This window comes from Sinocyclocheilus anshuiensis, unplaced genomic scaffold (genome assembly GCF_001515605.1).
Source record: "Sinocyclocheilus anshuiensis isolate Anshui unplaced genomic scaffold, SAMN03320099.WGS_v1.1 scaffold413, whole genome shotgun sequence".
Taxonomy (NCBI): Eukaryota; Metazoa; Chordata; class Actinopteri; order Cypriniformes; family Cyprinidae; genus Sinocyclocheilus; species Sinocyclocheilus anshuiensis.
In genome coordinates, this window is record NW_015536481.1 from 1,529,876 (window position 1) to 1,552,627 (window position 22,752).

The following is a 22,752-nucleotide window of genomic DNA, read 5'->3' on the forward strand; positions in this document are numbered from 1 at the left end:
TTATTGTTTGGATGTTTGGATCACCTTTGTAAATAAACTGCACTTGGGTTCTTCACTACACTCGCCTTCAGTGGATGATTCATTACAGAATACACGACCCCAATAATGAACCCAGCAGTTTCACGCCTCCTCTGCCTTCGTCAAGGCGACAGGCCTATTGGAGGACTATGTGGAGGATTTTTGTGAACTTTCTAACCATGTGGATTTTAATGACGTGGTGCTCAAAGACATTTTCCGTCATGGATTAAACGAGCCCATTTGCTCCCAGCTTCCTGGGGGAAAGGTTCACTGGTCCCTTGCCGAGTATATAGACTTTGCTCTGCGGTTGAGTGGATCTGCTTTCACTGTGGGTGTCGTGGAGAAGGAACACGGCACTAAACCAGAGCCAGAGTCTGCTCACGTCACGTCTGCCAAGCCACAGCCTGCTCGCGTCACGCCTGCTACTCCAGGGTCTGCTCACGTCACGCCTGCCAAGCCACAGCCTGCACACGTCATGTCTGCTACGCCAAAGCCTGCTCACGTCATGCCCGCTACTCCAGGACCTGCTCCCATCATGCCAGTTAAGTTAAAGTTTACTCATATCATGTCTACAAATTCAAAGCCTGATCACATCATGTCTGCCAAGCCAGAGTCTGATAACATCATGTCTGCTACCCCAGGGCTTGCTCACGTCATACCTACCAAGCCAGCGCCTGTTCACCTCATGCCTGCTACGCCAAGTCCTCTTCACGTCATGTCGGCCAAGCCAGAGCCTACCCACGTCATGCCTGCCGCGCCCGAGTCCCCGGCCAAGATGGCCGCCGCGCCCGAGTCCCCGGCCAAGATGGCCACCACGCCTGAGTCGGACGCGGAGCTTGGGCCAAGACTGAAAAGACTGATAGCTAGCGTGATGGACTTACCACTGATGTCGGTGAGAGCTGCAGGCATCCCGTTGACGTGACTGAAAAGACTGATTGCTAGTGTGATGGACCCACCTCTAATGTCGGTGCGAGCTGCAGGCATCCCAGTGACATCCGCGCTCTCAAGCCCCGCCATCTTAGAGGTCATGCCACACTCTGCTGCCCTTCCTGTAATGGCGGTCGCCATTTTGAGCGTGTGGGCTGCACACTGCGCTCCAGAGTCCTCTCCTGTCCACGAGTCTGCTCCTGAGGCCTCTTCGGTCCACGAGTCTGCTCCAAGGGCCTCTTCTGTACTTGAATCTGCCCCAGAGGCCTTTCCTGCCTATGAGCCCACCATGGCCCCCCAGTCTGCCTGCTCCGCCATGGCTCCCTGCTCTGCCTGTTCCTCTTCATGGGCCTGGCCCTCCATCCCTCCCCCCAGTTCCGCCTCCACTCCACCACCCTCCTGGATTTTGGGTTTTGTTTGGGCGTCTGGAGCCACCCTTAGAGGGGGGGAAATGTAATGTAGTGTTTGGGTTTTGTGTCATGTTCATGTTTTCATGTCTTTTATTTTGTAATTAGAGTCCTCTTCTGTCCACGAGTCTGCTCCTGAGGCCTCTTCGGTCCACGAGTCTGCTCCAAGGGCCTCTTCTGTACTTGAATCTGCCCCAGAGGCCTTTCCTGCCTATGAGTCTGTCCCTGAGGCCTTTCCTATCCATGAGTCTGCACCAAGGGCCTTTCCTGTGCATGAATCCGCTGCAGAACCTCCTGAGGTGGTGGTGTCCGCTTCCGAACTCACTGCCTGCTCTGTCATGGCCACAGAGGCCGTTCATGAACTCACAGACTGTCTTGTCACAGCCACGGAGGCCGTTCACGAACTCACTGTCTGCCCTGTCACGGCCACAAGTACTAGTAACATTTAAAAAAAATGTTAGATGAACGTCCAACTGAAGTGTTTCAGAAAAAACATTCCATGAATAATGTGTAAGTAATGATTTTGTGCTAACATTGAGAACATTATTAAATACCAGATAACTTTCAATGTATTAACATTACTGGAAGAACATTTGTTCATAACTTTGCCAGAACATTAGCCAAAGGTCTAAGTATATTCCCTGTTAGCTGGGTATGCATTAAAAAAAAAATACTGAAATGTTCAACTATTTTTTATTTTTATTTTTTTAATGCTGATGCAGAATGTTATTCAAACAGATGAAAACTGGTGCGACACTACATATATATATATATATATATATATATATAGGGCTGTCAATCGATTATTTTTTTTTAATCGTGATTAATCGCATGATTGTCACGAGTTAACTCGTGATTAAATCAACTTAAATCACACATTTTTATCTGTTCTAAATGTACCTTAAATGAATACTTTAAGTTTTTAATACTCTAATCAACATGGGCATGGAGAAATATGGATGCTTTATGCAAATGTGTTTATTATTAATTAAACCATACTCAACAGTGCATAAAGAATTCAGATACAGGTTTTCACAAAAGGTCTGCCCTGTCACGGCCACAGAGGCCATTCACGAACTCACTGCCGGTCCTGCTATGGCCAAGGAGATCGTTCACGAACTCACTGCCTGTCCTGCTACGGCCAAGGAGGCCGTGGATGCTTTATGCAAATGTGTTTATTATTAATTAAACCATACTCAACAGTGCATAAAGAATTCAGATACAGGTTTTCACAAAAAAAGTTTTTTTTTAAACCATTTTAAAGAAATTGAATCAAAAGAATATTAATTTAAACAATTATCAATAATTATTATATTAATGAAATAACTATTTTACTGGTTTAATTGTTTAGATTTTTATAATGCATTATCTTCTTATCGATCTACCAGTTCACATTTGCAACTGCGTGTTTGCTGCATAAAAACATGGGTGGATGTTCGCATTGGTCTGAACAGACGGGCTTATAGAAAATGCAAATTCATACTCTGCCAGCAGATGGTGCTGTCGGAACGGCAGAAATAAAGCAGTTTCTCTGACTGTAAACTAAGTGCAGTTAAAATGAATTTGCATTAATGTGTTATCAACGAGTTAATTTTGACATCCCTAATACACACACACACACACACACACACACACAATGTCAAAATTAACTTTATTTATTATCTATATCCATCTCTTGTTGGGTCAACAACCCAAACAAATTACAATTACAAATGATCTGACACCTACGTTGACAATTGTGGATTTGAGATGGATTAAGGGTAATTTGAAATTGGATCATGACCCACTGAACAGAATCATGACGAGCCAAAAGATTCCCACCCAAAACATGCTTTGAACAGAAAAAGTAAACAAAACTCAAATAATGTGTAATTATAAACCATTGGTTGTAGACAACACAAAAACACTGCCTGTGATTTAACAAAGCACATTCACACATCACTCGCGTCCCTGCAATCAGGCCTTTGATTACCACTATTTAAAACTCAAGTGAGCATCTTCATAGCATCTGCATATCATTGACAATATTTACAAACTCCATGCCCTAGCAAAAGCACTAAATTTAGTAGAAAATTGTATGCCAAATATTGAAAACTTGAGATGCTTGTGAAAAAATGCTGATTGATGAGCATGACGGCTACATGTACAGTGAGGAACTCTTCGGGTCACATGTTGTTTACACCCCAGTGCATCAACAAGAATGAAAAAGTCCTTTATCGAAACACAGCCAATTACAGTCATTTTCATCTGCAGCTTGTTTTAAAGGGGTCATATGATGCGATTTCAAGTTTTCCTTTCTCTTTGGAGTGTTACAAGCTGTTAGTGAATTGATAAGATCCCTAAAGTTGCAAAGACTAAAGTCTCAAACCCAAAGAGATATTCTTTATAAAAGTTAAGACTGGTCCACGCCCTCCTAAAACGCCTCGTTTAAACACCCCCCCACGTCTACATCACAATGTGGGAAGATTTGCATAATGCCGCCCAAATGTTCACGCAAAGAAAGAAGGCGTAACTTTGTTGCTGCCACCACCGCCGCCATGTTGTGAAGACGCTGTGAGTTTCGTTGCGAAAGCGAAAATACTTTGTTTGGCCTTCCAAAAGAGGACACGACTAGAAATCAGTGGTTAAGTTGTATTTACAACACTGTTCCAGAACATGGCATCACAGTATGGTAATGGGTGTAACATTTGTCACATGCTTGAGGTATTCGGCCAATCACAACGCACTGGATAGCTGGCCAATCAGAGCACACCTTGCTTTTCAGAACGATGAGCTTTGTAAAAATCAACGCGTTTCAGAAAGGCGGGGCATAAAGGAGAAACAATAATGTACAGTATGTGGAAAATGTGTTTTTTGAACCTTAAACCGCATAAACATTTCATTACACCAAATACACAAAATAATGTTCTTTTTAGCAACATCATATGACCCCTTTAACAGACACATTGAAAACATTAATTGCAGAAAGAACCTTTAAAATCATACCTGCTACAGGTTCCTCCATTACGGCAGGGTTGGTGCTGGCAGGCTGCAGCGTCACAGTTCTGAATATTTTGGCCTCTGATTGCTTCCCCTACCACATACAGCTCTTTGGAGCCCATCTGCAGTTCATGTATGCAGCCAATGAAGCCAGAGACATTCCCAATGTTGTGGTGCATCTCTGAGAGGGATGGAACGCCACCAAGGAATGTGGGGCCGAACACCACCTGAGCGTTGGGAGGAAGAAAGGTGACATATGCTAACAATAATGACTCTTTTATCTTGTTAAAGAGATTCATGTTAAATTAGCCTGCATTTTAAAATACAATACTGTTCAAAATATGGGGTTGGTAAGATGTCTTTTTATTTTTTTTTAAGTGTCTTATGCTCACTAAGGCTGTATTTATTTAATGAAATTTACAGTAAAACTGTAATACTGTAAAATATAATTATATTATATTTAAATAACTTGTCTATTTGAATATATTTAAAAAATTTAATTTATTCTTGCAGCAAAATACCATTACTCCAGTTTTCAGCTACACATGAACCTTCAGAAGTCATTCTAATATGCTGATTTGCTGCTCAAGAAACATTTCTTATTATCAGTATTGAGAATGGTAGAGCTGCTTAATATTTTTGTAGAGACCGTGATACTGTCACTGTTTAACTATTTAATGCATCCTTCTTGAAAAGAGAGAGAGAAAAAAAAAAAAAAACACTGACCTAAAACTTTTGATTGGCAGTGTGTGTTTTGGGATAGTAAAGTGTTAGATTTTGGCAAAAAGCTACATATTGTAGGTTACAATACACTTTATTCTTTCTTACACAAAGATATGTGATTACAGTGTGCAATAACTGTTTTGAAGTCAATGGCTCTTATACCTTGGCAATTATAATCAGAGATAAAAGCAAAGTTTTTATCTTTGAAAGGATTTATGTGGAGCTGCTACAGTAGCTTAAAGGACCTTTTGCTGCTGTATGCATTTAGCAATCATTGTTCATTCATTTAGGTCAAAAGCTAATTATTCTTTTGAAAAAATACAGTTGATTGGTTTTGATCAAGACAAGATTAAACATCTTTCCAATTTTCAATAACATATTAGTGACTCCGTCTGAGATATTTTTTGCCTTCGTAATCATCTATTCTTGCTTAATCATGTTGGCTGGACAACAAACCTTGTACAAACTTTTAAAAGAAAATCTTAAGACAAAAGTATCTTATTTTTCATCAATCTTCTCTTGCTTTTTTTTCTATCCTCAGCAACTGCCCAGTAACAACCCCTTAGCAAGCACATGTATACATATATAACTGTTTTCGAAGTACACAAGGCCTATATAGCTTTCAAACATCACTTCATACCGTCTAACTATTCAAACTACACAAGGCCTATAGAATCATAAGACTTACAACTAACCTTCAAACTGTTTTAAACTTTCAGACTGGGCTTCAAAAGTTTGTCATCTTCTTGGCCATTTGACAGACATTTCGATAAACATCTCCCATAAGGCCTCCAGTGATTTTATTTTATGCAGCTCTATAAATGGATTTGTAAGGCCATTATATTCTGATTAAGTATCTTATAGTCTGTTGAAGGTCTGATTGCAGCACAGCACTCTCTGAGGTTCTCATCAATTAGGACACAAACACAAACCTATTATTTAACTTGAATGATCAAACTTATTTCTGCAACAAATAGCATTACACCTGCTCTCAAGACTGAGGTGCCTTCTTTACAAAAACAACGGCATAATAACCTACCTGCCTGCAAATATATTCTTTTCCTTAACAATAGCCAAAACGCTGTGTAAATGTGGATGTGACAACTTTTAATCCTTCTTGTGTGTGTGTGTGTGTGTGTGTGTGTGTGTGTGTGTGGATACACACATGCATAATATACACACATTTTTGAAATTTCTATAATTTTCTTTTAATTGTTCTTATGTTAAAATGGTTAAAGAATGGTTAAAGTAAATCAGACAATTCATAGATAAATTATAGATCGTCAGAGTCATTCAAATGATCGAATATGCAGAAGCAGGTTTACCTCTGACACAGGCTGATCCATATATTTCTGCTGCCGATTAGCAGTTCCATTAGCAACATCTATTTCAATGATACAGAGACGGTCATTGTCACGAGATGGCAATGCATATCTAAAAGAGAGAGAGACAGAGAGAAGGGAATACAGATCAAGAATAAGAGAGTAAGACAGAAACAGGGCATAGGATGGAGGAAGGAAAATCTCAGTAGATCATGCAGCATTCACAATAAAGCCATTTAAGCATGAAAACAACACAAATTGGTGAAGGGAGTTCTGGGATACTACTAGGACACTCCACGGAAGAAAAATCACCTCAAACTCCTAAACAAGCAGTAAAAATATTCATCTTCCGAGCTTGTGTTCTGTCTCCATCCTTTGTTATTCTGCTACTCCAGCAATATATTTTCTCAATCTCAAACCGTCAAAAGACAACTCCTTCCTGCTCACAGACTGAAAAATAATCCATTTCACGAACGTAATGCAACAGTAAAAGCTGCTTAATGTTTCAACAATCTCCCCCACGAAGCTTTCAACTGTGTCTTCGCCTATATCCTGACATGATCCAACTGTTATTCTGCAAAAAACATCACCATCCTCACAAAAAAATACATACAAACATTTAATTGGCGTCCATATGCAAAAGTCATGGATTTCCTCGCTGTCCAATCAGCTCAAGACTCAAGACTTGCTTATTCGAGCACCAGCTTTTGATTTCAGCCCATGTTGAGTTCAGGGCAAGGAGGGGAGAAAAATCCCCTCTCCTTTAATGACCAGATGTGAGCAATCAAGGTGATTGCCCTCATGCTAATTTGAAACAGCCTTGCAGGACACCTCCCTGAAGGCAATCAAAGCCCTACAACTTCAGGTAGCACTAATTACAACACTGGGGAAGTTATGAGAGTCGCTATGCATACAGATTGACAAATTAATGCCCGATTGGGATTATGAGAAGGAAATTCAACATGACTGACAGCACCGCCGCTGAACCGGTATTGCTGATGAATCCTGAACATAAGGACATGAGCTGATTCGATTGTTCGTGGAGGCTCCTGCAACGACTTTAATATTCTGATATTAGTCCAAGTAGCGTGATGTTATGAGGTGCTAATTATTTTAATCATGGCTCAATAATCACTTTAGGTGCATTGGACAGCTGTTTGCATTTATAGAGACTTCTCATCAGGTTTAATGTGTCCTATATGATATGATGATTTCAGCGTTGGCAGTAAATGCAGGAGCATGTATGGACTATTTTAACACAAAAGATATTTTGAAAAACTAAAAAAATGTGTTTTTACAGTTAACTATAGTTAACTAAAACTGAAACGAAAACCACAAAAAAAAATCTTTATTGAAATAAACTGAAAAAAAAAAAAAATACTAGTTGCCAAATTTTAATTTAGTTTACCCTGATGTACAAACATATGTAAAAATAAAACAAAAAATGTATTGTCATCTTTAAAAAAAATACAAAAAATGTAAAGGAAAAACCCTCCACTAAAAACACTTTAAAAATAACTAAAATTAAAATGAAAACAAAATATAAAAACTGATTCAAAATATTAATTAAAACTACATTAGTATTTCAGTACTACTAAAATAACACCAGTTTAACAAATTAATGGCATGCGATTTTCAAGCAGTATTGTGGGCAATTGTGTTTAAAACGAAACTCCTTCCCAGCTCATGTAACTGTTTTCTTCTCCAGACACATTTAAATGCCACCCACTGAGATCTACAGGGGTTCAGAGCATTAAATCAAATGAACCACAGGCAACAAAGAGAGAGTAAAAAAAAAAGACAGATTCCACAAACACCCACATTACATTTCCGCTGGACAGTACGAACATGATGTTAAAAAGGATTTAAATGTCACTTTATAAAGTGTGGCAGATGACACAATCTTAAATGGCTAGATGCTACCAAATGGCAAAGACGGCTAATATTTCTCAAGGTGCATATTAAAAAGATCTAAAGGAACATCTAGTGCAGCGCTCCAGTGTCTGTGCTGTGTCTGAGCATGACTGTGATGATCTAACTGGGCGCTGCTGTCATTCTTTCTGATGAGCTCTTGTGGACACATGGATCAGTGACTTGTGGAGATCAGTCAGATCTCATTATCTGTTTACTTTAATGGAAAACTTTTATTTCTTATAAAGCACAAAGCATATACACTTCAATTCAAAAGTTTGGGGATTTTTTAAATATTTGTGAAAGAAGAGTTTTATGCTCACCAAGGCTGCATTTATTTGATCAGAAATCCAGTACAAAATAGTAATATTGTGAAATAGTTTTGCAGTTTTAAATAACTCTTTTATATTTAAATATGTTTTAAAATGTAATTTATTTCTGTGATGAAAAAGCTGAATTTTCAGCAGCCATTACTCCAGTCTTCAGCAATAACAAGTAGCAAATAAATTATTTTGATATGTTCCATCCATTTGCACAAAAAACACATTCTATTTAATGGGCTCTTTTTAAAAACCATGAATACATTTATAATAACTGATGACATGAATACACTGTGAATCCTGAACTGATTCATTTTAATTCATATAAAATGTGACCAGGGCAGTCAAAACTGAGAGAAAACACTGTATTTCTAAGTCTACAGGATAATTCAAAGTGTCACCCTGCCTGAAACCAGCCACGTGTCAGGTATAGAAATATGCCTTATCAAAATTGTATAACCCCTCAGAACACCCTTTTCTTTTTCTTTTTCATTATTTAGTTATTCTCTTAAATGACAATCAAATCAAAATGGACTCGTTGAGTGCAAAGATAGAAAATGTGAGTTAACTTGCCACCATAATGCTGGGCTGTTATTCATGGTTGCCATGGTGTTGGCACGCAGTTGCTAAGGTGGTTTTAGTCACTGCCATTTGTTTGCTATGCTGTTATGGGTTGCTAGGCATTCCACCACCCATATTTACTACTAAAAAACTACTTATTTTAAAAAGATGTGGTTCCTTTATAATATCATAGATTTATATTTTACTGGTAAAATATGTCATTGCTCAGAGGGTTTGTGGAGGTGATTCTGTGTAAATGTGCTCAGACCTGATGCAACATCGTGACATCTCTCTCTCACACACACACACATTACTCGACAACTATGTAATCTAAAAGCTGAATATAATTGCAGTTCATGCCACAGTTCACTAGAATGGATGCTGGGAGACGCAGAGCATCGCGGGGCCACTATTGGTCTGACTACAAAACATGTATAAAGCACTGGCAACAGATGGCAGTAAAACATCATGAAGCTGCAGTTCTGAAAGTACAAACGCACACACACACTGCTACTTCTTTATAGGTGGACGTGAAAACAAAGGCAGAAATTAGAGAGGACTTTTACTTCATACCACATTGCAAGTCCAACAGGAACAGCAATAATAACAAGTGGCGATATGACGGGTGATAATTGCACACAGAAAAACCATCAACACAATTCCCTGTTGGCCCACGGATAATGTACAGAAAAAATATGTTTATGCTAATTAAGGGCTGTTAAATAGATCTACAATTCTTGAATTAATTCATGCATCCACTTCGACCTGCTCTTCATCTGAATGAGAGCCATTAAGAGCCACAATTGCAGCCACTCATTGATCATTTTTATCACATTGTCCACAACATGTCAATAGCTCAAACTGACTGTGTCATCATAAGCAACCTAAGATGAATACAGAACTGAAGAGTTTTGTTCCCACATGCATGTTTTCTGAGAGGTGCGCAAAAGCCGGTGGCGATAATGGTGCTTCCCTTGATCACCCCCTCCGAGGGAGCCGATAAAGACAGGCGCAGCCCCTTAGACTCGCTCAAACAGCTGCACTGACTTTCTTGCATTAAAGCATCAAGCCAATTTTTGCATAACAAGCTCACTCGAATGGCTTCAGTTATTTTGGGCAGCCTGTGTTCTTAGTCATGTCTCCAGCTGATCTTCCAGACCCAAATTACAGGCGGCGTGCTTTCTACGGCTTTGAGACGCTGCTCCAGATGAGGTATTTTGAGAGTAGTCTGACTACTTGCCTGATTAAAAATAACAATGCTTACAGCCTGCCAGACACAAATATTACTTTCAGAAAGCTGGTATATTTTACAAGCATGCATGAAAGAAAAATTTGAGGAGTAGCTGCATTGGGAATATGGTGATTACAGTAAGGCTCTTTTAGAGACTCTGCAATTGTAAATCGGCAATTACGCCCTACGGCTTTGAGACGCTGCTCCAGATGAGGTATTTTGAGAGTAGTCTGACTACTTGCCTGATTAAAAATAACAATGCTTACAGCCTGCCAGACACAAATATTACTTTCAGAAAGCTGGTATATTTTACAAGCATGCATGAAAGAAAAATTTGAGGAGTAGCTGCATTGGGAATATGGTGATTACAGTAAGGCTCTTTTAGAGACTCTGCAATTGTAAATCGGCAATTGTTCCAATCCCCAATAGTGGCCTGCAAAATGGACTGCAAATGGTTATTTGGTGCATGAGATGTGATTGTGGCCATTATCATGACATGCACTATGACGAAGTTAAGGACACATGTAAATTGCATGTATTTTCATATTAAACATTGCAAACGCTGTGTAAATTTATGTAAATATGCTGTATATATTTACATTTTATATATATATATATATATATATATATATACACTGTATATATAACATTTAAGTATTAAGAAATTAATACTTTTATTCAGCAGGGATACATTAAATATTTAATTGAATGAAAAGTGACAGTATAATGGTTTCCACTAAAATATTAAGCAGCTCAGCTGTTTTTACACTGATTATAGTAAAAAAAAAAAGTATAAAAAAATATTAGAATGATTCTTGAAGGATCACATGGCACTTAAGACTGAAGTAATGTCTGCTGAAAATTCAGCTTTGCATCAAAGGAATAAATTACATTTTAAAATATAATAAAATAAAAATGTGTTATTTTAAATTGTAATAATATTTCAAAACATTACTGTTTTTACTGTATGTTTTAACAGACAGACAGACAGACAGACAGATAGATAGATAGATAGATAGATAGATAGATAGATGAACTACACAGAGAAGGAAGGAGCTCTTGCAAATTTTCTGTTTGAGCACATTGTCTTGCCTGTGTTTTTGACATATTTCATATTCAAAGTAATTTCATGGTCTTAAATGTAATAATATAAGCAATGTAAAAAGCAAATTCAACAACTCGAGGACAAACTATACAGCACCAAAATGGGGTCTCAGCAGTTACTGGGAAATAAATAGGAAAGAAGCAAAAATATCTGCAGATCTAATGCATTGATTCACAGAGCAGCCGCATTAAGAATGCTTCCCTTTTTTTTTTCAAACAAACCCAGCAGTAGTTCCCCAGGAATAAATGGCATACATTTAAATGATAATATGTGCTAGGGAATGGAAAGTTTATGTGTAATAAAGGACAGGATGCGATGCTGTGTCTCATGCTTGTTGACCTTTGGCTTTGTGTGAACAGAAATGACTCATCAATCACAGCAGAAGCATCTGACAATATACACAGACATACATAGACATACAAACACTCGCAATAGACTTACAGGGTAAACAATATGCCACCACCGCAAGCCTTTAACCTAATTTAACCTGTCTGCTGCACACACCAGATTAAGCAAACTTAACATTGAAAAGCCTCCAGCAATACATATGGAAGATCAACAGACCATATCAGAGGGGTAACCTTACATGCAGTGTCGACTACGAACAGTATGCATTTAAAAAAAGCCAACAGCAATGTATACTGCTTATTTGCCGTATTTCCATCCATAACAATCCAAAAAAATAAAAAAAGAAAGAGAAACGAGAAGAGGAGGGACGGACCACTTAGAAACAGCACAGTCAAACTGCGTTCACAAAGTATGAATTAATAAGATCAACGTATGAATAAAAGATTGTTCTTCAAGTGAAATGAATACATGAAACATTCACAACAGAACATTATTCCCAGAAATGGGAGAGAGGGAGAATGAGGTGTAAGTTTCAGACTTCTTTAAAACTCTGAGGTATGCTTTGATGTCTGAAATCTAGATCAGCAGTTTAGGAAGACTGATCAAAAAGTTTGGACTAAAGCATTCCTTCTATCATTTCTTGAAACGATGCAGCGGTGGATTGTTGCGCAGTCGACTCATCCACTTGTCACTTGATATGAATTTATGTGAGCTGAATAAGATCATATAAGATAGAAATGTATTGATCCCTGAGGGGAAATTTGCTTGTCACAATGGCACAGTGTCACGCAGAACAGAACTGTGCATCATGGGCCAGTAGACACAAAAGGGCAAGAGAGAAGAGAACAAAATGAACACAATAATAGTGAATCACTTACAATACTTAAAATAAAAACATGCACATATAATAAACACCATACAGGATGCAATCAGCACACGAGTGGCTAACAGCATTTTTGATTGATAGCTTCAAGTTATAATTGAGTTATAATTATACAGTTAACGTATTAACAACTGGACTTTTTCCCCCCTTTTTCCTCTAGACTGTTATATGGCTGGTCAAATACATGCATGCAGTATGTACTCTCAGTGCTCTTACTATTTAGCATTATGTTGTATGTACTGTATACAGTGCACTGTATACTAGAGCTCATGCATGAATGTAATATCAGATGAACTACTGCATTTGACAATGTGCAGGATAGAGCAGAACTCACTGCGTGGGATACTGTATCTAACAAAGTAATGCACTCAACTTGACCTTCCGCTTGCACTGCGACGAATGAACCAGAAGTAAATCCAAGTGCAACTTCAACTGTTTTGATTTTTAACTGTACTGGTGGAGTTTCTTTTTTTATTTCTTTTTTTTACTTTTTGACATTTCAGTTTAGCTTCCCCAAACTCAGTCTGACTGTTAATATGACAATCATTCTTAAATATACATATATATTTACCTTGTTTACTAATTAGCCATAGGTAGAATACATTTTTCTCAACATTTCTCTTGACATGAACATTTGAATCTAAATGAGTATTCTGGCAAATTATATTTTTCTTCCATCACAGTTCATAAATAGACAATTAATTTATTAAATATTGCGACAGATATAAAACATTTCTACAGGTGGGATTTTCATCATTCAGATACTGTTATAGGTTTTATTAATATTTTGAATTTGTTTTTATTTTTATATTTTCTATTTTAATTTTAGTAAAAGTTTTAGTAATTTTGTTGTGTTTTTGTCATTATCTTTTTTTTTTTTTAAATATGTCTATTTAATTTTTAATATTTTTTATTTCAGTTTAAAATTTTAGTTCACCAAGTTAACTAAATAAAATTAAACCAGCTAAAACTAGTTTAAGTTTTTAAATAGTTTTAATTGTATTTCAGTTAACATGTATTATATTTAAAGTAATAAAATATTTACAATAAGTGTTTATTATTAGTTTATAATAGTAATAACAACAAATATCTATAATAGTTTATTTTATTTCAAGTTTTGTATGGTTTTAGTTTTTGCACACTGAATTTATTTTTATTGCTAATGGTGCTTTGCACCTTTTTACGTTTGTCCTAAAACGTGATCCTAAATGAATACATAATCCATAAGTAAAGGTGCAACGTGACATGTTTCAGTTAACTGAGACAACTGACAAGGTTTTCAATCATTCTTCAACTGCTCAAAAGCTGCTATAATTCAGTTGGCCTCATCTATAAACATTGTCATCTCAAGTGTTGAAGGACTTTCGCCAAGTAGACCGTTGACACAGACTTGAGCGTCTCAAACTCCCCGTACTGCTCTCAGGTATATATCATCAGGGGCCAATGATTTACATTACTGTCTCCATTGCCTGATTTTTCAAGTGACCCATTACACGGTGGCAATGGAAAATCTGAGATGATGGGAATCCCCACAAAGAGTTAGATAATCAACAGCATCATTCAACATCAAGTCACACAAAGAAGAAACACACAAACGTACACAAATTATGTGGACACCTGAACACTACATCCAAATTTGACTGTGGAGCATTTTAAAATATATGGAGTTAGCCCTCCTTTTGCAGCTATAACAGCTTCCACTCTTCTGGGAAGGCTTTACACTTGATGTTAGCAACTTGATGTTGCAGGGATTTGCTCCCATTCAGACACAAGAGGTCAGGCAGTCAGCATTCCAATTCATCCCAATGGTGGTTCAGGTCTGGGCTTTATGCAGGGCAGTCAAGTTTTTTTCACACCAGGCTAAGTAAATCATTTCTTTATCTACCTCGGGAGACTGTGAAGCTGAAACAAAAAAGGTACGACCCATGTTTGATAATGAGATTCATGGCTGCTTGATTTCTTTTTGCACAGACATATCTAGAATAGCCAAACCCTTTAATTATAACAGGATGTCTAAGTACTTTTGGCCATGAATGCACATGTACAGCCCCCAAAATCACACCACACACATAAAACCGGCAACACATTTATGTTAATTAAAAAGAAATAATTAAATAACTTGCCACTCAGACTCTCTCCTCTAATGAAAGGTACCACACTCTTTCTAGCTGCATTAAAATTCTGCTTAAGTGCCACTTGGCTGACCTTGATCCAGTACCACGCAACGCCTGATCTCATCAGATCTTCACGGCTCCAGCAGACCCAGGGAGATGACCTCAAATTCAAGAAGCAGAATTATTGATATCAACAAAGCCAGGTTTATTCTCTCCATCTGACAGGAGGAGGAGATTAGACCCTCATGTCAGTGCACGGGGTCAGGGACAAGGTGCACACTGTATATGGAGATGAAAATAGCAGGATATTATAATTAGTATCTACCAAAAGATAAAGACATTAATTTCCAGATGGTTAAAAGAATAGTTTATTAAAAAATAAAAAACTGCTTAAAATTGACTCCATCCAAGATGTAGATGAGTTTGAGTCTTTATCGGAACAGATTGGCATTACATCACTTACTCACCAATGGATCCTCTGCAGTGAATGGGTGCCGTCAGAATGAAAGTCCAAACAGCTGATTAAAACATCACAATAATCCACAAGTAATCCACACGACTCCAGTCCAACAATTAACATATTGTGAAGTGAAAAGCTGCATGTTTGCAAGAAATGATCTATCATTGAAGTTTTAATTTTAAACCATCGCTTCTGGCCAAAATACCAGTCCATAACACTTACTCCAGTGAAAAAGTCCATCACCTCTCACATCAAAATCCACTGACGTATTTGTTTTAAAATGGTTTTGGACTGTTTTCACATCTAAACGGTGCTTAATCTGTGGATATTTCTCTCCTGATTCAGATGACTTTTGGAGAAAGCATAGGCGTCGGAAGCAAAAAAAAATTATGGGTGGGTCCAACATAGTGTAAGTGTAACTGTAATTCAGTGCTGCAACAAAGACAACTTGATGCCTTTGAAGGCAACAGGTGAACAAATGATGAACATTCACTTAAATACCAGCTTGTTTCATGACAATATGTGAGCACACAGCCAGACCCACCTGAGCAGCGGATATGCTAAGATGCTTTGTTTACATTGCTGTGTTGCGGGTCTGGAGTGCAGCAGGAGCGAGCGCTGAAAACAAAGTGGAATGGATTTGAGGAAGCAGCAGCATAGAAGTCAAGGCTGTAGCTAAAACACGGAATGGAGTTTACTTTATTAGGGCATTCCTCAAGTGGAATGGATTTGACTGACGGTGCTCTAAAATGCGAACAGAAATACGCGCTCATTTACAGAAAAGTGAGTGGGTCCAATTTCATTGGTCTTAAAAAGTGGGTGGGTCTTGTCCCACCCATATACAATGGTTCCGACGCCTATGGGAGAATGCAATATTATGTAGAGGACTCATATTTTAGCCGGAAGCAACGGTTTAAAGTTAAATAGATCTTGATGGATTTGTTTATTACAAACATGCAGCTTGTGGATTACTTAGATTGCTTGTGGATTATTGAGATGTTTTCTTCAGCTGTTTGAACTCTCATTCTGACGGCACCCATTCACTGCAGAGAACCCATCGATGAGCAAGTGATGTAATTCTAAATTGACGAAATAAACTCATCTACATCTTGGATGACCTAAGGGTGAGTAAATTTACAACAAATTTTTATTTTTGGCTTTAAGCTTTGTATAAAGGGGTAAATACAGCTAAAATATTACTGTGAGCAACAACTTCCTATATCAGTACAATTTTAATCTTTTAACCTGCATGATTTTAGGTGGATTTTTTTTTTGTTACTTAGCGGAATTTCATTTTACTTATATGAGTAAAATTAAATCAGTGTATTACCCCTGTCGGTGTCTGTTGGTCAGCACTTATTTTCACCGACTGAACATTTCTGCGTTTGTTAGGTCTTGGAATGTTTGAAAAGTGAAATACAGTAATCAGTTGGCGTTGGTCTGTGTCTGTCAGTGCAGTGTAAATTGGCCTTAAAAATGACAACAGGTGAATAAACCACACTCTCCCAGTTGCCTTCAGCATGAGTTGTTGGCACAGCAGGGTGCATGTTTATTTGTTTGCAATGATGTCCTTAACTTGCTGTAATCTTAATGCTATTTAAATTACAATACTGCACTCCTTTTAAAAGGTTTTAGCTGCTGGTACACATAGGCCAATTCAAGACAGTCTTCTACTCACTGCTTCAGAAACCATGCTGTGTCAATTGTTGCTTTAATTTTTAACTAGAGAGGGATTTCTTTTTATCCTGTTGAACTTGCTGTTTAAGGAGATTTGTTATAAATGCACAATTTTGATACGCAAGACACTTTAAAAAAAAAACTTTTCACATTTTGCCTCTAGAACTGACTTGTAAGAATAAAATCAAAGTCTTGTATTTCATTTTCCTTTGTGTCTGTGTTTAGCATCATTCTTCTTTTAATCTTATAAAATTACCTTGGATCTTAAAGGGATAGTTCACACAAAAATGAAAACTCTGGTAGTATTTACTCACCATTATGTCATTCCAAACCTGTATGACTTGGAAGGAACAGAAAAGAAGATATTTTGAATAATATTTGAATAATATGTATTTATCTTTTATGCAATAAAGGCCAGCAACGTTGGATCCCATTGAATTTCATTTTATGGAAAACATCTTAAGATATTTTTGTGCTTCACAGAGAAAGTAAGTCATAGAGGTTTGGTGACTCACATGACTGTGAGTAAATGATGACAGAACTTAATTTTTTTTGGTGAACTATCCCTGTAATTGTAACTGATGCTCCTGCTCTAGGATATGTCACATCAATGTAATACTTTAATTTCTCATTCTACCTTTTGAATCGGGTATTACTAAAGGATTTCATGCACAATTTTTACAGTATCTCACATCATCATTCAAAATCTTATTACACATGGATGTGCCAATGTCAAAAGAATGACTTATTCTGTTTTCTCTTATTGAGAACAAATAAAGCAGACATTCAGAAAAGTGCAGATGGCACATCTGACAATATCTCCATTCCACCAGCCAGATTATTTCCTCAGACAAGTGACAGGAGAGAAACCTTCTCCAAGTCCTAAGAGATGAGACCACTGAGTCAAACAAGACAGCAGGAATATCTAGAGACAAGAGATACAGGCTGTCGGATTGTTAAATTAGAAGTACTTGGCATCTACACACATCCCCTATGGGAGAAAAGCTGTTCAAGAAACCCATCAAATATACAAGTGAAATCAGAAACCTAATGGCCAAGGACTGCTATATGCACCCGCAAAATAGCCTTACAGCTAAGATGCTCAAAAATATATGCAATAAAATGTTGCTTAAACCACTTATGCTCTGGGGTGTTTTTTGGTATTTTCGGCTAAATTTGACATACTCAAATTCAAATGTTTACCCTACACACATACAATGGAGGAAATGAAAAAAATGGTTTCATTGTAAAGAAAACCGAAAAAACGTCGCAAACACGCTCATAAAGCCTCACCAGACGCGCTGTTCATTCCTCTCCACGGCGCCGCTGAACGCTCTTCACCATATATAACTTGTAATATGATTATCATAGATTGATATTATCCGAGACGCATGTGCAGTACCCTTTCCGTGAGGGAAACTCGCCTTCAAAACATTCCAAAAACTTTTTACGTTTCAAAACAAAGATTCAAATATAAAAAAACGTCGCAAACACGCTCATAAAGCCTCACCAGACGCGTTGTTCATTCCTCTCCACGGCGCCGCTGAACGCTCTTCACCATATATAACTTGTAATATGATTATCATAGATTGATATTATCCGAGACGCATGTGCAGTACCCTTTCCGTGAGGGAAACTCGCCTTCAAAACATTCCAAAAACTTCAGACTCCAAAACACCCAGCAGTAAATTCCCGGATGTGAAGACCCCCCTCTCCCCCCTCTAGTGACGCAGCGGTGTCAAATTTCACGGCTCTGAAATGGCCGCTGAGTTGAGAGACATGTAATCTGACCAACTGCAGTCCACAACCGAACACAGATCTCTATAACATCAGACGCGCTGGCTGAGAGCGCTTTTGATATGGGGAGCGCGTGTGTGCCAGACGCGCGTCTATTGCGCAATCTGGACAAAACGCTATATATCTCACCGGTGGAAGCACGCAGAAACGTGAAAATTGTCTTGTTTGAAAGAAGAGATCCTAATCTAAAAGATAATATAGAGTATATAGATATTTGTGGCTGTTTGCGGCTGACTGAAGCAGTGCTACGAGTATAAATGTAAATTCGCTCAGAGGTGACAAAATTTTACATCACGATTCTATTGAAGATAATTCGATCTGTGATTGTCACACAATGAAATAGTCTACATCGTCAAATTCCTGAGAATGAGAGCTTTCTTGTGATATATGACTTAATATATAGAAAAATATATAAAATACACATTCTTCGTAAAAATTATTCGCAATGGTTAGGCAGAAATTTGTGTGTGGGACGAATACATTTCTAAGCTTTATTTTACTGCTTTATGAATATAAAAACCAAAATGTATGGTATTCTTTGTAAAGAAGACACTCCAAGCTTTCAAATGAACCCATATATGGGCTGATACCATATAAGGAAGGCTATGTAAATGAAGCATAAAAATTTTTAACGCGAGTTCGCAGAGTTTAACTTTAACTGCTCTCAGAACACAATTACATCTGGAGAGTTTTCATTAAACTACATGCTTTACATGAATCCAGGGGTGAGCTAAAATGCAATTGAATAAATGCATAAATCAAACATAGGTTTATAAACATGCCACATGTATTATTATCATACTAATACAAATCTGTAATTTTTTTTTTAGAACAAGTAATTAATTTCAGGTTAAGTCTAAGCAGGGCTGTCAATCAATTAAAAATTAATTGATCCTTGTATTCTATCTGCAATAGTTTTAAACTGCTGGCCTACTGTAGACGTTTGTCGCTGTATTTCAGCATCTTGCGTCTTGCATTTTAAAGATGCTCTTTCAAGTTCATGATTGTTTTTTTAACACAATTTTTTAAAAACAATTAATTGCACTAACATGTTAAATTGAAAGGCCTAATTATACTATTTTATGATTCACTTGCATCATTTAATACAGTAATAGCAATAGATATGCTAATAGTGAATAAATGCAATTCTATTAACAAGCCTCTTGACATTCAAGCCTTTTGAATTCATATGCAAATGACTTTAGCAATACATTCAAGCATGGTCATATTTACTAAATATATAATGGAAAACGTAATAGTGCGATAGTTTGTGACCTTTAATACATCTCATATTTGAGTGGTTATATATGCTCAGTCCATTATATTAATTATGGAATTATGTACAAGTGGTGACTGGCTCCCTCAAGATAATGTTAATTAGCATTACTGTTATGTGTTGAAAGGAACAATGACTAATATGCAGCAGTAAATTTCGCTGTTGCTGTGTGATTATGGAAATTACAACAAAGAAAAACATTAAATCCAAGCCATATGAAAATGCAGCTTTGATGTGACTCCCACATCATTCACATGTCAAAACTCATGAGTCCCGAGCATGTGATTCAAAGAGCATATACTCAAACAGAAAACCCAGAAAAGAGCTGCTGCTATATCATTTATAAATGATAACACATTAAATATTAAAAAACACCTGTAGCTGTTATTTACTGCAGGATCACATAAAATTGGCATATAGGAAACATACATAGAATTGACTTCTGAAAACATCTTTATGACTTCTGAACACATATTTGGATGTTTCTTCAACTATGGCACTTTAATTTCTCCAGAGATTGATTTTTATTAAAACACATTTAAACTTTTTCTTGTTTTATACAGTAAGGCCAAATGAAAAACTTTTACAACTTTTTACCATGCCCTCATTATTTAATTATGCAACTTTAAAAATTAAAAGAATCAGATCAAATGGCTCAGAAAAAAATTTGAAAATTCAAAATCACTGTAGGAAATTATACATGAATGTGTGTGTTTATTAAATTCAAACTGTAAGAGTACTACAGATGCTATTAGCTAATAGAATAATTTCTTGACAAAGTGCACTAAAAAAAAAAACTCAATCAGTATTTTTGTCTTAAGCCTCCATAAAACAAGAAATACTACTGAAAACAAGAGTTAATATCTTCACAATTCGGCTTCTCAAGCTATTTAATCTAGTTTTCAGAATTTTCACATATTATAAAACAGGACCAAATACTAAGAAAATTATCTTTTGCGGTGTAAAAAATACTGTAAATGAAACAATTCTCACCTCACTATAATTGGCACCAAGCTATTGTTCCTGATATTTTGTGGAGCAGCTGCAGTCAAAACATGAATGCCGCTGCAGCCCAACTTGGCCACTGGTCTTCCATTCTGGAGAAACACATGGAGGAAACGGACTCCAAAATTCTGCTCCCGGGCTGAAAAAGATGAGAAATATTTTTAGAGTTTATCATAATGAGATTTAGAGATGACCTGTTTTCTCACTATATATTATTACCCGACTCCTTCAAGCACATTGATTCATTCAGGAGCGAAACAAGTGCTTAAGAGTGAGTCAATGAATCACTCACTCAACTGATTTTTAAAAAATGCTGATTCATTCAAGAACAAAACAACTGACTGTTTTTATGATTGGGTCAATGAATCATTCACTCAGGAATGAAATGCTACTATGCTGTTGCTTGCAGACTTCGTTTAATACGATTTTTGCTTGCACAACAAAAAAAAACACAAAGAAACTTATAATAATGTGTCTAAACTGTAAGTTCCTAAATATTCCTTTATATTAACTTTATCTGACCATTCAGAATAGTTTTTTTTGTAATAAATCATTCAATTTCACAACAGCCAACAATAAGTGGTGAGAACAAATCATGAGAATTTCAGGAAATACAAGTATATTGTTTAAGTACATAAGCACATCATGGTTTACAGTGAGCAACAGCACAAGGTATCACAGCTAAATCAATAACCACCTATTTTATTCCCACTTGAGCTCCAGTAGTCACACAATAATATTGTGGAGCTTCCTGCTTACTGTGGCATATCTGGCAACAACCCCAGTAATTGCAGATGCATTTGGCACCTACTGCATCAACTACAGTTGTAGTTCTTCGTCTTTTTTATGTTAAGGGGTTGGTGTGTAAGGAAATGACAAATTACTCCTTATTGTCCCAATGGCCCTGTTACCCTGTACTGGGTCTAACGGTGCATGCATTCTCTTGTCAGTACCTGTCACCTGTTATATTCACAATTCCTCTTGTCGGCTGATGACTGAAGCCCAGCGGGAGTCTCACATTGTGCTCGCGGGAAGGTTTTGTTTGGAAGAGAGCGAACGGATGAGATGCAGGTGTAACTCTGAGCAGTTTTCTGCATTCTGATGCATGTCCTCTGATCAGCTTCCTTTGATTTCTAGAGTTCTACCTTTTCTTACATTCAGACAAGAGAGCTTCTACTGGGATGCACACCTGAGGGTTATGATCCACCAGCGGAAAAAACATTTGAACCCAAGAGGCTAATAATTGAATGATAGGCGAAATAAAATTTTATTCATTGAAGAATGAATTGATTTGTTATTACATTATAGATCAGATACCAGTGGTGTTTTGCTTCTTTTCTTGTAAGTTTCTTAGAGAGACATATAGTGGGGTTCAAAAGACTGAGACCACACTGTAATATAATAGCATTTAAATCAGGAAATAAACAAGTTTTATGGAAGATTTAAAAAAGGTTAGAAATGTTAAAAACAAAGAAAAGTTATGTCAATTGAATTTATTATTTCAGTAATCAAATAAGAAATTGTGACACTGAGTATGCATACTTGTAATGTAATACAGAATTAACAATTTTGTATTAAAATGAGAAATTTGCAAAATACAAACATTTTTACTAGCTGTCTCAGACTTTTGGACCCCAGTGTAAGAACGTCTCGGTTACGTATGGCAACCCTCGTTCCCTGAAGGAGGG

General features: G+C 37.2%; 1 protein-coding gene across 1 annotated transcript in view; it reads right to left on the reverse strand.

Moving 5' to 3' along the window:
* The window catches only part of LOC107683858 (protein eyes shut homolog), a 42,434-nt gene extending 21,132 nt beyond the window's left edge, over positions 1-21,302 (reverse strand). Inside the window, exons 1-4 of the mRNA XM_016479913.1 lie at positions 21,284-21,302; positions 21,053-21,203; positions 6,380-6,488; positions 4,338-4,558 (exon numbers count right to left, since the gene is read on the reverse strand). Of these exons, the coding sequence (XP_016335399.1) occupies positions 4,338-4,558; positions 6,380-6,488; positions 21,053-21,203; positions 21,284-21,302 (500 nt within the window). The remainder of the gene's footprint in view (positions 1-4,337; positions 4,559-6,379; positions 6,489-21,052; positions 21,204-21,283) is intronic.
* Positions 21,303-22,752: the final 1,450 nt, after the last annotated feature.